At 31.3% G+C, this 18,493-nt stretch overlaps 1 protein-coding gene across 1 annotated transcript; it reads left to right on the forward strand.

The window, feature by feature from the left end:
* Nucleotides 1–2,826: 2,826 nt before the first annotated feature.
* On the forward strand, nucleotides 2,827–17,444 carry LOC140445781 (uncharacterized). Its single transcript, XM_072538119.1, has 3 exons — nucleotides 2,827–3,254; nucleotides 8,157–8,317; nucleotides 13,957–17,444. The coding sequence occupies exons 1-3, from the start codon at nucleotides 2,921–2,923 to the stop codon at nucleotides 15,097–15,099; spliced, it is 1,638 nt and encodes a 545-aa protein (XP_072394220.1). The 5' UTR covers nucleotides 2,827–2,920; the 3' UTR covers nucleotides 15,100–17,444.
* The last annotated feature ends 1,049 nt before the right edge of the window (nucleotides 17,445–18,493 follow it).

The raw sequence follows: 18,493 nt of genomic DNA on the forward strand, positions 1-18,493 counted from the left end.
ATTTATGGTAAGGATAAATCTTTATTTTATTCATTTCTCTCCTGATCTTATTTAAATAAAAACTCGTGATTAAATTTATTTATAAATGAATGAAATGTTATTCAGCCATCAATAAGCTATTATCTAGTCTGCAGCTCGAAGTTAAAGATATATGGGGTCAGGGCTATGATAATAGATCGAACATGAAATGTAAATATATAGGGCTTCAAAAAAGGATTCTTGATATCAATCCTAGAGTATTATATGTGCCCTATGCGGTCATACATTATATCTGATCGTTAATGATGCTGCCAGGTCTAGTAGTTATATTTCTGATTTTTTTGATACTTTACAAGAGGTTTATAATTACTATTCTACTTCCTCGTATCTATGGGATTTACAAAAAGAGCATGTGAAAAGTCTAACCTTAAAAACTTTAAATGAAACAAGGTAAAAAGACCTATGAATGCTATATTAGACCTCTAAAACAAGACCTAAAGAACACAATTATTGCATTAAATGTCTTAATTGAAGATCCCACCAGAGACACGAAAACAAAAATTTGTCCTAATTCAATAATTAAAAGTCTAAAAACATTTAAATTTTTGACTTAGATAATCTTAAAAAATATTTGGAATTCCAAAGATCTGATGATAATTTTAAAATATTTTTAGATTCAGCAACATAATTGCTAAAGATTAGATATTGATCCTGAATTTCCTATCTCGAAGCTAGGTAAAAAGGGTTGTTTATTTGATTACGAGGGCCGTGATGAACCAGTTTCAAATCCTGTCCGTCAAGACTGCTTTCTATTTTGCAATTCTTGAAAATGTCATCTCCTCGGTAAATAAAAGATTTACCTAATTATCTGAGTACTATTCAATATTCTGCTTTCTGTGTGAGTTTCACAACATCTCTAACGATAACCTTATGAAAGCCTGCATGGACTTAAAATATTAAGTTACAGGTACGGGAGGAAGAAAATATTGCAAAAGATATAGGCGGTACACAACTCTTTAATTTAATAACTTCATTCAAGGATATTTTTCCAGGTAAAAAACAGCCAACTGAAGCGAGTCCGGAAGCTGAAGAAACCAGAATTCCACATTTTGATATACAACCTATATTCAAGAACTTAGTAATCAAAGCTTGGCAGATCAAGTGGAATCAATCAATATCCAAACTACAACTGGGAAAAGTAAAAAACATTTGATATTACCTTGGAAATCAACCTCAAATAAGCGTTTATATCAAACCATTATATCTGGTCTGAGAAAAGGCCACACCGCCATCACCCACAAACATCTACTGGATAGTGAAGACAAGACTGAATTAAAACCACAGAGCTACGTATGTGATATTGGTCTCTGTGTTCGCCATACACTACCGGAGTGTTCTTTATATTGCATGGAGACATGGAGAGACATCAATATAAGTTACCTTACAAGCGATTGGCGATGTCAACGAACTATAGGGGGCGCTTTGACAGATGATCAGCTGATCACGCACGTAGGAAAACAAAACAGAGCTTCCATAATCTTTGTAGGTGAATCATTGTTGTGTGTAAAAATTATCTGTATTTATTATTTTTTGTTAATGCAATGGCAAATAAAGAAATTGAAGTTAGTCTGCTCGATACTTTGAAATATATAGGAGACACAAAAAGACCTTTAAAAGAAGGAGAGGCCTTGTTAAAGGCTGGCCACGTTTTGTTGTGTGGCAAATATAATAAGATATATTATTTCCTAAATATATATAAATAAAACACTTGGTTGTTTTTATATCACTATTATTCCAAAATGGTACAATTTTTTTATGTTTGATTACCATAAAAAACAAGCAATATTACGATTTGTTTACTGATCGAATAATAAGTAATTTATTTCTAACCTAAACTAACTAACTTTTTCTAATCTAAAGTCTTACTTAGCAGTTTGTCTTTAGTTACTATTATGACATTTAATATATTTACATATTGTAAATGTCCTAATAGTAACTAAATTATACAATATTATATTTACATTTTACTACTGATCACTTCTGTACAATAGGAGAACTTAACTTTAATATGAACATTGGTAAAACAAATATTAATACATTTAAGACTAGGTAGTTACATTAATTACAACAAATTAAGAAACTAAAATTGTGACACTTCAAAATAAAATAAAAGAATGTACTTATGAAAAAAAAAAACGAAGGAATGTCATGTACGATCTTGTAGATTTTTGTCACGAGGAAAAAAGTGCATACTTATTCTTTCCGATCGATAATTTCTGCATTGCGGTGCAGAACAATACTTTTTAACATTTTGTTACCTTATTGTGCTTTATTTAATAATATTTAAAATGTTTATAACTATGTCATGTGTGTATAAATAAATACAAAATGTTTTGTTATCCTACGTGCACTAGTTCAAATTTTTACCGCACCGTGCCGCCTCTTTCGTTTGACATCGCCAATATCAAGTGACAGAACTGATATGAAAAATTTGCCGTTATACTTATATTCCATAAATATACTAAATAAATTGTCCAATGACCCTTTAAGCTTGAGGCATAAGTAAATAAATAAAAAAAACTATACCTGTAGATTATTTTAAAAGAATCAAACAAAGTATATTATGAGTGGAGACACTAATTTCTGATTCTGAAGCAAAACAAGTGTTTCCCCCAAATTCATTTGGGTGGGTGAAAGGTGAAATATCAAGGACTTAGTCCAAAAAAGAAGAAGACACAACCTAACCTAAAAGCTTGAATTTGAAAGTTGAAACATACATAAAAATTCATGATAAAAATCTAACATAACTTATTAGTTAATAGTTATCAGACTTATCACAATGTAATTTTACTTATATAGTTTAAATTATAGATAAAAATTAATATATTTGTATTCTTGTATTTGTATTATATATTCTCATCATATAACAGTGAATATTAAAATGACCAGTACGGCCCCAGAACATTTAAATGAGTTTGAGGTAGAGCTAAATTTTAATTATGAATTTGCTGATGAATCGACGACGTGCTTTGATCCTCTACCATTATACGAAAATGATATCGCTCCTAGTCAAGAATTAAAGAGAGAATTTACAATTGTGGAAGAAATTGTCAAAATAGAAGATACTGTGATACAAGATGTGTCTATTAAGGGAGAAGACATAAAAAATGAGGGTCAAGAGGCAGTAGTAGAGCAATTGAAAGTTAGTACAAATCGTAAGCACTATGGAAATAAACGGATAAGATCTAAACTGGAATGTAATATATGTGAAATAGGTATGTATATTAAAAAATTCTTTATCCTATTAGGTGTTTATCAAATACAGTGATATTCTAGGTTGTAATATTTTATTGGCAAATTGAAGTATATAAAACATTTCACTATTTATATATAGACAGTTAAATATCGAAACCTCATGAGTCAAAAATTGACGATTTTTAGATTTATGAGGATTTGGGTTGAAAATATTGTTCCGAATGTTCTGGCAACATCCCAATCATGAAAAATATGCTTTTACATGTTTTTTTTAAGTAATAATTCAATAAATACTAAGAAAGAAAAAATATGCACTAAGTATCAAAGTTTTTGTGCTCTCCTAAAAAGTTGTAAATTTTGACTTATGATGTTTCGACATTTAACCATTGATATGTAGTTTGTTATCAAAGCAAATTCTAGTATTCTTTAAAATGTTAATAAAACCCTAATATTTTTTAAAAATCTTAATATACTGGATAAAATATACCATCATCAACTATAAGTAAATATAAGATATGCTTGATAAGGTTCTTTTAAAGGCTTAATAAAGTCAGAGTTGATTTCTAACATTAAAAAGAGAAACACTGCTTATCTTGGCCATATCATAAGGAGCAGTGGAGCAAAGTTTTTGAAAGTAATAATCAAAGGAAAATTAAAAGGTAAGAGAGGACTGGGAGGATGTAAACATTCCTGGTTTAAAAATATAAGTGATTCAAAATGAAAATGAAACAAAAAGCAGAAATCTGAATTTGTTTCGAAACTATCTTACTGATAAGTTATTCAATTATTTTTGACTTACTTTCACTGTTTTGAGTTGCACAAGATAAACATTACTTTGCAGAGATTGTTGCCAACCTTCAATAGAACATGGTACCATAAGAACAATAATGTCTGGCATATTACATAGTACACTTTTCCACTTTAAACCACCACCAAACCACTTTGTTTCCTTTTTTTTTTCTTAATTTCTTATGAATTTTTTAACTGCATATTAAGTAGTTCTTCCTGATTTTTATGTTACTCTTTAACTTACTTAACTTTTTTTGAACTTAACTTCTCCCTATTTTCTTATCTCATAATTCATTTCTACTTAACTGTACTGTACACTGTAATAACTTAGTTGTGGATGTAATAACTTTACATGGTTTGGTGAGATCACCATGTAATAATGTTAGGATAAGACATTATTTTTGACCAGATTCTTTCAATGATCAGTAGCTAAGGAAAAATAATAAGAGCACATCTTTTCTCAATGGAGTCTGTGTTTCTTTTAGATTGTTAATTAAATGATAAAGTCTATAAAGGTGTATTCTTGTAATTATATAAATCTACTAATTTAGGAGTGCTTCAAGATTCAGGCACTTCACATTTCAAGTTCATGATAGAAAAAAATTATATAATTATTAAATATAACATAAAAATAGTGTGAATTGTCCAGGGTGTTCCAAAAAAGAGTGATATATCAAAGTTATATTTTTTATGTAGCTATAAAAAGACCTTTTTAGAAATGGTGTATATTAGCAAGAGTGTTAATAATTTAAACAAAAGATCAGAAACTCAAAGTCTAAGTAAAATTTATAAATATATTATTTCTTTATAATTCATTCATAAAAACATCAAAACATCACATTTTTATTTTATTTTCCATATGAGTCCGCTAGATGCAAAACTTTGTATTTACTGTATAAGTCAAACTGAGTTATTTGCAAAAAACTGATAAATTTTGCAAAAAACCTTAGACATAATAAATGGCACTTTTTTGTGATAGATAAATGCTTTATTAGGTAAAATATAATGATTTTTTTCTTAGAAAAGTTATTGGGTTTGCTAGAAAAGGAAGAAAAATTTGAAAATACCGAGTTTTGCAAGTGAACTATGTAAATACAGATTTATGCAACTAACATTTGCAAATACATGATAATAGTCAACCATTAACGATATTAGTGGTTGTTATATTAGTCTGTTTTCTAAACCTAGTGTGTTAGAAATAAGGAAGAAAGCATGTGGAAGTAAACTTTTAGTGAAGTTTATTTTTATCCAAAGTACCAAAGGTATTACAAATTATAATATGTATATATTTATATTAATTCCTAAACTCTAAGTTACTCTGGGTCCTCATCATCAATATGATCATTTTCTGCAGCACTCTCGTTATTATTTGCTTGTACGCCAGTATCTATAATTTTATAAAATTTGAGATCCGGCTGGTCTCTCCAATTTTCACCAAAATGGTTTCTAAGGAGAGTGCCTATGGACGATTTATCTCCTTTCAATGAACATCCAATCTGTTGTAACTTTGGTTTCAATAAAGAAATCTTTTTCCCTTTTCGTATTATAGACTTGCTGAACCCTATGTCAGAACGATAAAATATTTCCCCCCTTACCGTAGCCATATAATCTTTGTCCTTAGAAAATATAAATCGTTTCGTTGCTTTACATTTAAAATGCCACTGGGAAGGTTTTTTAACAACAACGTCACTTGTCTTTCTCCAGTCTGATATCTGCCAGTCTTTACCAAGTCTCAGCATCTTTGAGTGTTTTCCAATTATGTCTTCATATTCTTTTCTGTTTATTACAACGTTCTTCTTTTTTATCTCCCTTTCTATCATACCAAAAATCCTATCTGGTGGCAAAAAGGAATGACCAACAACAGGAAACGTAAATTCCACTTCCTTGATGTGACCAGGTGCTTCATAAACCAACCAGTAGATTATCATAGACATCATCGTGCTATTTTTGTTCTGTCCACCACATCCATCTGCAAGTAGGTGAACTTTTTCGATTTGATTTTTAAAGTTGAATTTTATGAGAGTATCATGTACAGCAGAGGCAACAGCATTTGAATCTTTTGGATGTTCAAACTCCAGCCACACATATGACGTCACATTTGCAGAAGAAAGATGGGATTTCGAATTTCCAGCCACGATGGTGAAATTATAAAAAATTATTTGCTGTGAGAAATAAGCCGCCTGGTCGGGAAGCTTTGGCAAAGAAAGATTTTTTTGACAATCAAAAGAAAATATTTGTATGTTATGATTTGATTCATTTTTTAACAAAGAATAAAAGGCTTTAGCTCTTAACGTATGAACTCTCTGCTCTGTTATAACCTTTAACTTTTCTTCTTCTGAATTTTCTTTTCTCAAAATTTCCTTCGCTCTGAGACACGCAGAACAAGCATCTACTAAGGGAGTGCCGAATGATATGTTGTAGTGTTCATTAACGTATGTTCGGAAATATGATAACTTTACGGAATGATGTGGATGACGTTGACAATACATTCTGTAAAGCTTTGTAAAATTCAGATCACATGGTAAATACAATCTAGTCGATCGTCCTCTATTATAATGACTCTCTGCACCGTTCTAACGCCCCATAAATGTTTGGATAGATAATTTTATTGGATCAAATCTACCTTTTGTTGTATCTCCCCCTCTTCTCTCTTTTGGTATTTCACCCCGGATAACAAACGTTCTTACAACACGCTCTATTCTTTCAGAACTTAAATGAGTTATTCCAAGAAATGCTGTCTTGCATACTCTTAAAAGTCCACCCTCTACTGTAGGAACAAAATATTTAATTGAAATTCCATGTAGGTTTGTACCTGATCTCTTGGGCTTTTGACCTTCACAAAATTTCAGCAAAAAAATATCTTGTTTTATTTTGTCAGTTGTTGAATACAGATTATTATGGAAACGCTGAATGTCTCGCATCTTTAAATCTATACAACAATACACTTTCTTTGTATGGTTACAGGTGGGAAAACCGGGTAAATCCTTAGGTTTATGCCTAAAAATATTGACAATAAGTCCCAAACCTATCTAGTTAATTGTAGACACCTCTTACCTCTTAAGTTTCATTACATTTCGTTTCCATTTTTCTGTTTGTACAACTCGTTTTCTCCCTTTTCCTTTTTCACAAGGTCTAATATGCACATGAAGATCCATAATGTTAATTATTTGCAATAAACTTGGTGTTTTTAGTACTCAAATAACAAACAGTGAAACCGGTAATGGCGAATGATGGAATAATTGACATGTGCACATGAGACGTGTCATGTGACTCAAACGTAAGCGATTGGCCAATTGCAATTACACAGTTATGCAACTGGCATAGGCTGACAAATACAGAGTTTTGCGTCTGATTCAAGATTTCTAATGCCTTTTTCTTAGTAAATACCTTACTTTGCTGCTGAATTTCTACATCAGCAGATAGCTATAACATGTGACAAATAACTGTCAGCTAAAACTCAATTTTTACAATTTTTGCAAATACAAAGTTTTGCATCTAGCGGACTCATATATGTGTTACATTTTTTCGGGTATCTGGGAATAATAAATAAATCTTCTTTTGTCTTATTACATATAAGTAAAAAAAATTTAACAAAATTTTCATGTTGGCAATATAATTGTCAAAAAAAAAATAAAATTATAAACTAACTTTCTCATGAAGTTGGCATTCATGACGTTAAGGATTATTTGTACTTTTCTATTAGTTGCTATTATAATTTATTATAATTTTTTTTGTTGAAATAATGTTTTAAAAGAATTCAAAAGGGTAGTAGAAACATTTATCAGACCAAAAAATTTTTATATTAATGTTTTTTAAATATGTTTTGCAGCAAATTTCGTTGACAAACCTAATTTTATTTGGTGAAATACTACTTTTTGTACAATTATTCGTTTCACTTTGTCAGATGTGCCACAACATGACTATCTCAAATCCTTTCACATAAAATATATTGTGCCATCTATACTAACCATATTTATGTCACAAATCTGAATCACATTTCTTATTTCTGAAAATAACTTCTACAGAAATATACATGTATTAATTAGTAGGACTCTGGAACAGTCATTCATCCATACTAAGCTACAATACTATAATTTAATTCAAGGTTAAGAACTGTTTTTCTGTCTCTTTAGGTTTCAACTCCATTGTCCAAAAAAGACGACATCTAAAATTACATAATGCAAAATCAACACCCATTTGTCATTTATGTGGAATTTTCATTAAGACATTTGGTCAGCTGGAAGACCATTATTTAATCCATCGAGTGAAAAGAATAAAGAAATCTCCTAAGAAGGTAAAACTATTTAAATTTAAACTATTTTGGGGTTGAGCAAAGGTTTGAACAAATGAACTAATCAATAAATAATTGAGCTACTTTTGCAAAAAATATCAGTTAATAAGATGAGATGTTTTTATAAACATTATGATTAAGAGGCAAATATTCTTTAAGGAATAGAGCAGAAGAAAAGTATTAAATTTAAGTAACCTTTTTTTAAACTTTCTTCCTATATTATTATATAGTCCGTATTTTAATTACAATAACTAACTACACAGTTTAATTATCCACATTAATCACGAATGATTAAACATCATGACTAATATAGAAAGAAATAAGTAAATATACAGTATACTCCCTCTATAACGAACACGGTTATTACGAGGTTTCGCTTATAACGAGATACATTAGATGTCCCGTGAAATTTCTATTGAACTATAACCGTCTATAGCTAGGCAAACTTGGTTATAGCGAGAAAAAATAAGATCCAAAAACGTGTTTTTTACGTTTTTAGTCCGGTCGTGGCTATAAATAAATACCTTTTCAAACAGCCCCTCAATAAACTTAACTGCAGCCCGCAATAAACTTCTTTACAATGAATAAATTCAACTGTTTCACATCTTTAGAAAATATATGATAGAATGATACTGGACCATTTAAAGCAATTAAAAATAACAGAGTTCTTAAAATTGCAGAAGCAATAGTTTATGTTATCCTTGAAAATACGATTTATACATTATGTAGTTGGAAAAAAATATAAGTACAGCTTTTTTGATTTAACGTATATCATTAATAATAAAAGTAAACAACTCTTTTATGTTTTAATATATTTCATTGACAATAAAAGTAAATAACTTTTTTTTCAAAAACGCCATTCAAACCATATTTATTAGCATCTTATATTGCTCCGAATGGCTTCACTATAGGAAGTTAATGGTTTAGAAAACTACAGATTCATATGTATGCACAGTATTATGATTGTCTGATATAACGAGATCGGCTTATAACGAGGTAATTAGTCTGTCATTTCAGTTCTCGTTATAGAGGGAGTCTACTGTACTAAGAAATAATAAATGTGGTAGTCAGCAAAACACTGGCGAATGACTACATAATCACAGCATGTAGTTTTGAAATAGAAAAAACCAAGAACATCACTAATTTCGGTTCAAATATAAGTAATAATTGGTATATGAGCAAAGAGATGAAAATCCGTATTGAAAAGGCCAGAGCAGTGTTCTTCTGAATGAAAAAAGTATTATGTGGATGCGTGTTAATAATATCCTGAACATAAGACTCGTCAAATGTTACATCTTCTCGACTTAACTGTATCGAGTTGATTGTTGGACGCTCTATTAAATAAACTTTAAGCTTTAAAAATTTTAGTGTATCGAAAGCTGCTAGGCATAAGCTGGATGAGAGAGGGACAAATATAGAGTTATAACTAGTGTTGTATCAATCGCGATTGATTCGTTCGTTTTGATTCAATCACTTCAAAGTATTGAACGACCGAATCCCGCTAGTTCAAACGATCCACTCGCTCGGTGACAAAATACTATTGATCGACCGCCGACGGGGCCGATCGAAATGGAACCAAAATCAAATCCCACAACCAATACCACAGCACAGCACCAATACTCTCATTACTTTCGGACCTCGGTCGTTCCTTACTTGCGACGAAGACCGATATATGCCATGCGGCTGAATGATTGCGTTTGCGTTCGTTTGAATGATTGAAAAATTAAAATACTACATATTGAATTAAGCATTGCGTGCAAGGCAGCGATTTAGCTACATACCGGGAGTATTGGTATATTCTATCGGGCCCAAGCGATTGCTTTCGCTTGTGTTGATAATAGTTATTAGGTAGTTAAAATCATAAAATATCGCAAAATTAAAATTTGCACAATGACAATAAATATTTATATTTGAACGCAGCATCCATATAAATTTATAATTATTTCTGAGTTAGACTAAGAGCCTAAAACCAAAAACATAATAAACTCTGGTTTCTCGAATATTTCTTATGAATCTGTACAAATTTAAATGTTAAAAAATATATATTTAGGTGATAAAAATAAACGTGATATCCAATAATTTATATAAATAAATAACAATACTCAACGATGAAAAACAAAAAAAGTAAAATAGAAAATAACATATAATAAAATAAAACTTGAGAGGCTTTTTAAGGTTTAAGTTGACTTCATTTCTCGCTGAAAAATTATCCAGCCTTTGAAAATATTGTCCCACATGGAACGGATGTTGCTACAACACATAATCTTGGAAAATTGGAGGAAATGTCTCTTTACTGACGAGTCCAGATTTCGTTTGTATACGAATGATGGCCGAATATTGGTGTGGAGGGAAAGAGGACAGCGTTACAATGAAAATCTGAGAGTCCCAACCACTCTTTTTGGAGGTGAATCCGTTTGCGTGTGGGGAGGCATATGTTTTGACGGTCGCACGGACTTAGTCGTCTTATTTAATGAGACAATCAGCCGGTTTCCGAAAGGCTGATCATTATTAAAATTAGGTAATCTACTGTTAACAGTCGATTAAATGCATTTTGAGTTGCAGAAACATCGATCAAACTTCAATCACATAACACACATTAACTAATCTAACAAGCAAATAATCGATGATTAACAGCCTGTCAGAAGTATTTTGGGTTTCCGAAACGCTAATTATCGTTTTATCTATGTCAAACTTCTGTCATACTAGCTTGTCAGGTAATCTGAGATTTTTGGACGATTAATCTTATAATCTTTGGTTATGTACCAATGGTTGTAAGTAAATAAAATAAAATCTTTGGTTACGTTGTAAGATACATAAACCTAAGGTGTTTTATAAAAAGCTGTTGTTTAGAAAGAACCCAAAAATAATGTTACAAAAGTTCATTTTAAGAATTAGAGATGATAAATGACAAATTGGTAAACATTAACGAACGACACAAAATTATTAGTTAGTTAGGTTATGTTTGTTTGTTGATTTTCAGAATGCAGATTACACATAAACAGGAATGATGGTAAAGTGAAACAGCAACATTACTTTCTTAATTTAGAGCAAGATAAAGAACAATTCGTACAGAAATAATAAACGATTACAATCGATTCTACTGTTTCCATGTAAAATCGTATGTCAAATAATCTATAATCGGTGATCACGTAATTTTACCATAATTTTCGTTTCGGAAACTTGTCGCTTGTTAACAATTGATCAAATTTGATACTTGATTACATGATTGGAGATTTGAATAACGTTTCGGAAACCGGCCGTATGACTGCTACACGATATCGAGACAGAGTCATAGTACCAATAGTTGTTCCATTTTTTGGTGCAATAGGCGAACAATTTGTTCTGATTGATGATAATGCTCGCCCTCACCGTGCGAGAATTGTCAACGAGTTTATAGAAGCTCATGGCATTACAAGAATGGAGTGGCCACTCTAAACCTTTCAAAGATCTAGAAACAACATTGATCTACATATATTTAATAGACTACGTAGGCAACTTGGAGTAGCCATCAAAGCCGCAAACAATGAAACCTTCAAACATTGCATTACAAACCTTACAACACAACTATTCCTCCCATACGTAAACCAAATGGCGAATGGGCCTGTTCCAACAAAGAAAAAGCAGACGTCTTTGCTCTTACAAACGTATTTCAAACAGGGCCAGCAGACCCTGATGAAGAAGTGGAAGAACTAATTAGCGCAGCATGTCAAATATCCCTCCCAATTAAAAGTTTTACTCCTATAGAAGTCAGGAAAGAAATAAACAAACTCAACTCACGAAAGGCCCCAGGTTATGATTTAATCTCGGCACAAGTACTAAAACAACTTCCTCGCAAGACCATTACTTTGCTAACAGTTATATTTAACCGTATGCTAAGCTTATCATACTTTCCAAAAATATGGAAATTTGCTGAAGTCATTATGATCCTCAAGCCAGGAAAAGAGCCCAATGAAGTAACATCTTGTCGACCCATCAGTCTACTCCCAACCGTAAGCAAAGTTTTTGAAAGATTGCTGCTACAAAGTATATACGCAGATTATGAATTCCTAACATTACTTCCAAAGCATCAGTTTGGTTTTCGGGAAAATCACTCCACTACCCAACAAGTTCATCGAATCATAAATGAAATATCAAAAGGTCTTGAAGAAAAGATATACTGCAACGCTGTATTTCTGGACATCTCACAAGCGTTTGACAAAGTCTAGCACAGAGGTCTGCTTTACAAAGTAAAAATAGCACTATCCAGTAACTATTACCTCCTACTTAAATCCTACATATCAAATAGATATTTCTCTTTAAAATTCAAAGACCAACAATCCAACATCTGTCCTATCAACTCCGGAGTCCCGCAGGGTAGTGTTCTAGGGCCGCTGCTTTTCTCACTCTACACAGCCGATATACCAGAGACTAATAATACTACAGTCGCTTCCTTTGCTGACGACGTAGCAATACTAGCCGTAAATGAAGATCCGATTCAATCCTCACAAAACCTGCAACATCATCTGAACATACTCAGTGATTGGTATATGAAATGGAGAACAAAAGTAAATAAAACAAAATCAACTCAAATAACATTTACCAACCGTCACAACATATGCCCATCTGTAAGGATGGAAAATGTAAGAATACCAACAGTAACAGACGCTAGATACCTTGGCCTCCATCGTGACCAACGTCTCACTTGGAAGAAATATATTAAGACCAAAAAATGGCAGCTCGACTTAAAATTCCGGCAAATGTATCGGCTTCTTGGACGTAAATCAAAACTTAACATCCAAAACAAAATTCTTTTATACAAAGCCGTACTCAAACCTATCTGGTTCTACGGACTACACCTATGGGGCTGTGCAAAGCCAACGTCGCTGAATATTATCCAAAGATTTCAGTGTAAAGTGCTAAGATCGATAGTGGATGCACCATGGTACGTAAGTAATCAAACACTGCACTACGACTTAAAGATTCCTTTCATCAGAGAAGAAATCCGTCGAGCCACGGAGTCTCAAAATGAACGTACCATTCACTATAAAAATGAACTAGTAAGGGAATTATTCAACAATGGTCCAGCCACAAGAAGACTAGATAGAACCTGGCCCCAAGACCTACTTCAAAACTAAACCAAAATAGAATAAGGTGAGAAATCATTGGATGTCTCACCTTCACGCGCAAAACCGGTAACACATTTACTTAATACTCTGTAATGATGTAGATTGTAAATAAACATAATTATAATAAAAAAAAAAGTTTTTTTTGAAAGTTTATATGACGGACCTGTATAAAACTACAGGTTTTATTTGGTGATCAGGTTTGTGTAGTTTAATAAAAGAGTATAATATAGGAGGCAGTGGGTTCATGATATTGAGGTATTTCTGTTCTGTTGAACTTACTATTGATTTTGAATTTTCTAACGCTAGTTTAATTAGTTTTTGATACTTTTCTGTCTTATCCTTGTTTACCGTTTCAATATTTTGATTATTTAAAAATTCTATTGTTTTGTTATTATATTCTATTTTATACATATGTAGCAACAGTATTGTTACCTTTGTCTCCTTTTGTAAACACTATGTTTTCTATTGATTTATTATTAATTGAAATGACTGTTTGATGCTCTTTGTAAGAATATTAATACGATCATATGTTTTTAGGTAAAAAGAAAAGTGGGACAGTTTAAAAACGATTCATTAAAAGAGGAAAGGGGCCGCAATGAGTTATCAACCAAAATTAAAAACAGGAAAACAATTTCAGTGACTACGATTAAAAGAAAAAAAGAAATCAACGTCGACAGACCTCCACAACAGGATTTTAATTATAATGTGGTGAATCGTACAGTGAAAAGAAAAAACAAAGTAGTTGATAAAAACAAAATACAGAAAGAAGATAGCAAGTATAGTAAAATAACAAAACAACCTAATACTGTTAAAAATAAAACTGAAACAAACCGAAGTAACGTTTTGAAGAAGACAGAAATAGAAAGAATATATAAAACTAGTCTTATACCAATATATAAACACGACAATGGACTTGTATATTATAAATGTTCAGAATGTTCACAAGAAACAAACAATAGATTTTTTATGACAGAACATATAAAATCTCACACTTTAGAAACAGATCTTAAGTGTCCCGTTTGCTTTAAATTATTGAGATATAGAGCTTCCCTAACTAGCCATTTAAAAATACATTCTGTTAGAAAGTTCGAATGCAAAATTTGTTCAAATTCGTTTGTAACAAAGGCACAGCTTAAGAGGCATTTAAAGATTCACTTAGGCCAAAGGGATTTTAAATGTTCCATTTGTTCGAAGACATTTATGTTTAAGTATAATCTTCAGCTTCACTTAAAACATCATTCAGGAGTTAAGGACTTTTATTGTGCAATTTGTAATCGAGCATTTTTATTAAAAGTGCATCTTAAGGCACATTTGAAAACACACAATAAAATTGAAGAAGAGTATAAATGTCCACATTGTCCAAGGGTTTTTAAACTTAAATCATCTCACACAGGACATGTTAGGTCTCATCCTGACGAAAATGGTTTTAAGTGTTCAATTTGTTCAAAATCTTTTCCGTTAAGGCGAAATTTAACCGTACATATGAAAGTTCATCGCATTAGAGAAAAAAAATATTGTTTTCATTGCTTAAAAGGATTCAAGGATAAAAAGACTCTCATTGTTCATTTTGCAACACATAGTGATGAACGAAATTATAACTGTGATATATGTTCGCGATCGTTTAAATTGAAATGCCACCTTGTTGCTCACAAGCGCAAAGTACATCATTCTACCAACTGATGACTAACAAGTTTTCTATAGAAGCTGAATAGTTTTTAATACAAACGACAAAAAAATGTTATTATATTGGTGTAAATAGGGTATACACATTTGGAAATTTTTTAACGGAGCATAAGGTTTTTAATACAATTACTTAGATTCCCTGATTTACAATTAACCAATGTAAATTTCAATAAAACGTCGCGATGTTTTATAATTAATATGTTTATTGCACAGGATTGCTGCTCTTTCACGATTTGTAGCAGCGTATTTTTTATGCGTACGCCGCCGCCGTCAGTGTTGTTTCGTCTACCGATTTTTCCTGAAACTCCGTTTGGAATATTCGTAATTCTGTATTTTTTGTGCAGATAATAATGTTTTATTAATAATAATTTTGTTTGTTTTCATTATTAATTAATTATTTCACATTGTTTATAATTTAAAATTTAAAAGCGTGTATATTATGATATATCGAAATCTACCTGTTACGAATATTTATTATTTGTATACAATGTATTTAGTTAATTTTTAGTTCTATCATATTACCCAAAATTTCCCGTTGCTACTGTTCTATAGACTACAGCCGGTTTCCGAAAGGCTGATCATTATCAAAATTAGGTAATCTACTGTTAACAGTCGATTAAATGCATTTTGAGTTGCAGAAACATCGATCAAACTTCAATCACATAACACACATTAACTAATCTAACAAGCAAATAATCGATGATTAACAGCCTGTCAGAAGTATTTTGGGTTTCCGAAACGCTAATTATCGTTTTATCTATCTCATACTAGCTTGTCAGGTAATCTGAGATTTTTGGACGATTAATCTTATAATCTTTGGTTATGTACCAATGGTTGTAAGTAAATAAAATAAAATCTTTGGTTACGTTGTACAACACCTAAGGTGTTTTATAAAAAGCTGTTGTTTAGAAAGAACCCAAAAATATTGTTACAAAGGTTCATTTTAAGAATTAAAGATGATAAATGACAAATTGGTAAACATTAACGAACGACACAAAATTATTAGTTAGTTAGGTTATGTTTGTTGATTTCCAGAATGCAGATTACACATAAACAGGAATGATGGTAAAGTGAAACAGCAACATTACTTTCTTAATTTAGAACAAGATAAAGAACAATTCGTACAGAAATAATAAACGATTACAATCGATTCTACTGTTTCCATGTAAAATCGTATGTCAAATAATCTATAATCGGTGATCACGTAATTTTACCATAATTTTCGTTTCGGAAACCTGTCGCTTGTTAACCATGGTATTCATTGTACCATGCTTGTTAACAATTGATCAAATTTGATACTTGATTACATGATTGGAGATTTGAATAACGTTTCGGAAACCGGCCGTAAATTAGTCAAATATAATATCAAAACGTCAGAAAACAAACTGTCACTGATTAAGGAAAAATTTAAATAATTTAGCAGACAGCAAGAGAACAGTAAGTAATGGGAATTAATTAGTTTTTTATATTGTTAATTTTATATATTGTAGGAATTTGCGTTGTTTTTTCGCAAATAAAAACAGTAAACTACAAATCCGTCAATTTCTGGCTGTACAATAAAGATAAATTCCCAACACTACCGATTTTTGCCGAAAGTATCTACCGATTTGACAACAGTCCTAAGGAAAATCACTAACCGAACAAATCAAATACCTTTGCTTCTCATTATAATGCCATAAGCTAAAATTAAAGTAGTGTTTCTAACCATGTCGCACCCTCAGTGCAAGACTGCAGTAACTCAAAATTTTATGAAAATGAAGTAATCATGGAATTCGATTGTAAACATGCATATCTATCCCCTGTAAAACTTTAGTAACTTTCAAATGCTTAACCGGCTAAATATTACAACAACAACAGTTTAACTGTTTTACGTTTTTGTACATAAGTTCCGTGCAAAACTATGTAATTCTAATGTAATAGAGTTACAACAGTTTTGCACGGAACATTGCAATGGTTTCGATACCAAGCAATGAAAGGCACGAAAAAAGTAAGATATTTGTTATTTTAATATCTATATATGTGGTGTTTAATTTTATTATACAGCGTGTCTACGTAATCCATTAACGGCCGAGACAATAAACAAAGATTTACGAGACCAATCTATTCATGTAAGTTTTATGTCCTTTGTGTGACAGTATATTTTCTATAAAATGTGTGCGATGTCGTTTGACCATTTATTTATTAGATTGGATTAAAAACACATAAATTAAGTCTAATTATTTACAACCAAAAAGTATTTTTTCTTATGAAAGGAAAAACAGTTATCTTAAAATATATATACGTATCTTATATACGAGAAGAGGACAACAACTAACAGAAAATGTGTCTACACTTTTTACAATTTTCTCTGTGCAAAAGTGTTGTACTAAATGTGTAGTGATTAACTATTTTCTCCGCACAAAAGTGTTGTAACTTTGAAATTCCTAATTTTTTTAGCATTAATATTATATTATTTGTATTATTAATAAATTTGAATCGTTTGGTTGTGTACAAAACTGTCGAAAATGTATGGATCTACCACGAGAGAAAATAATCAACGAAGTTCGGCAAAATAGGGTAATTGATGTTTGTAGTGTTGCTGAAACTAGTGATCCTTGTTCAAGCAAAACTATTGCTGAAGAAGTTGACATGAATGGTAGGACTATCAGGAATATTTTGAAACGAAATGGTTACCGTTGTTTTAAAGTTTCAACTACTCAAGAGTTATTAGCAAAGTCCTGGTCTCACTAATTAACGATTCCTTTGAAAAAGGTATATTGCCTAAAGACAGTGAACTGAGTTTATTAGTCTAATTTATTAACTTTATTTATTATAAAGATGTTCTAACACTTAGTTTATTTAAAGTCTTTATTTGTACAATATAACTAATTTATTTCACACTATAATTATATAATTTATTTACATTTATTACAATACGCGCGTTACAATTCGAAACTCGACCCGATTATATTTTCAGACTGCCTTCAACAATTAAAGTTCCGCTATATATATATATATATCAAACAGCCGTTGTTCGAGAATCCCTTCGAAGCCCACAGATGTTGACCTGAATTGTCTCGGAACACCATGGAAGAAGACCGGTTTTATACCTCATTTTGTTTATCTCGAAGCTTCTTTGATCTTCGGTCGCCAACGAATTTATTCGACCCTTTTTCTGGAGAGTTCCAATCGCAGGTATAAGAGGGGACCCGTTTGGGTATTACCTGCTAAAAAATACTTGTTAGAAAAAGATGTTTACAGTTAAATATGAATTATAATTTATCGTAATAACAGCCATTATTATCCCTCTTTATGAGAATGGTGAAAAAGCTAATGTCTGCAACTATAGATCTATTGCCTTAGTACCGGTCCTATCCAAAATTATTGAGAGACTTATAAAATCCCGACTTAT

This window comes from Diabrotica undecimpunctata, chromosome 7, assembly GCF_040954645.1.
Source record: "Diabrotica undecimpunctata isolate CICGRU chromosome 7, icDiaUnde3, whole genome shotgun sequence".
In the NCBI taxonomy this organism is placed as follows: domain Eukaryota; kingdom Metazoa; phylum Arthropoda; class Insecta; order Coleoptera; family Chrysomelidae; genus Diabrotica; species Diabrotica undecimpunctata.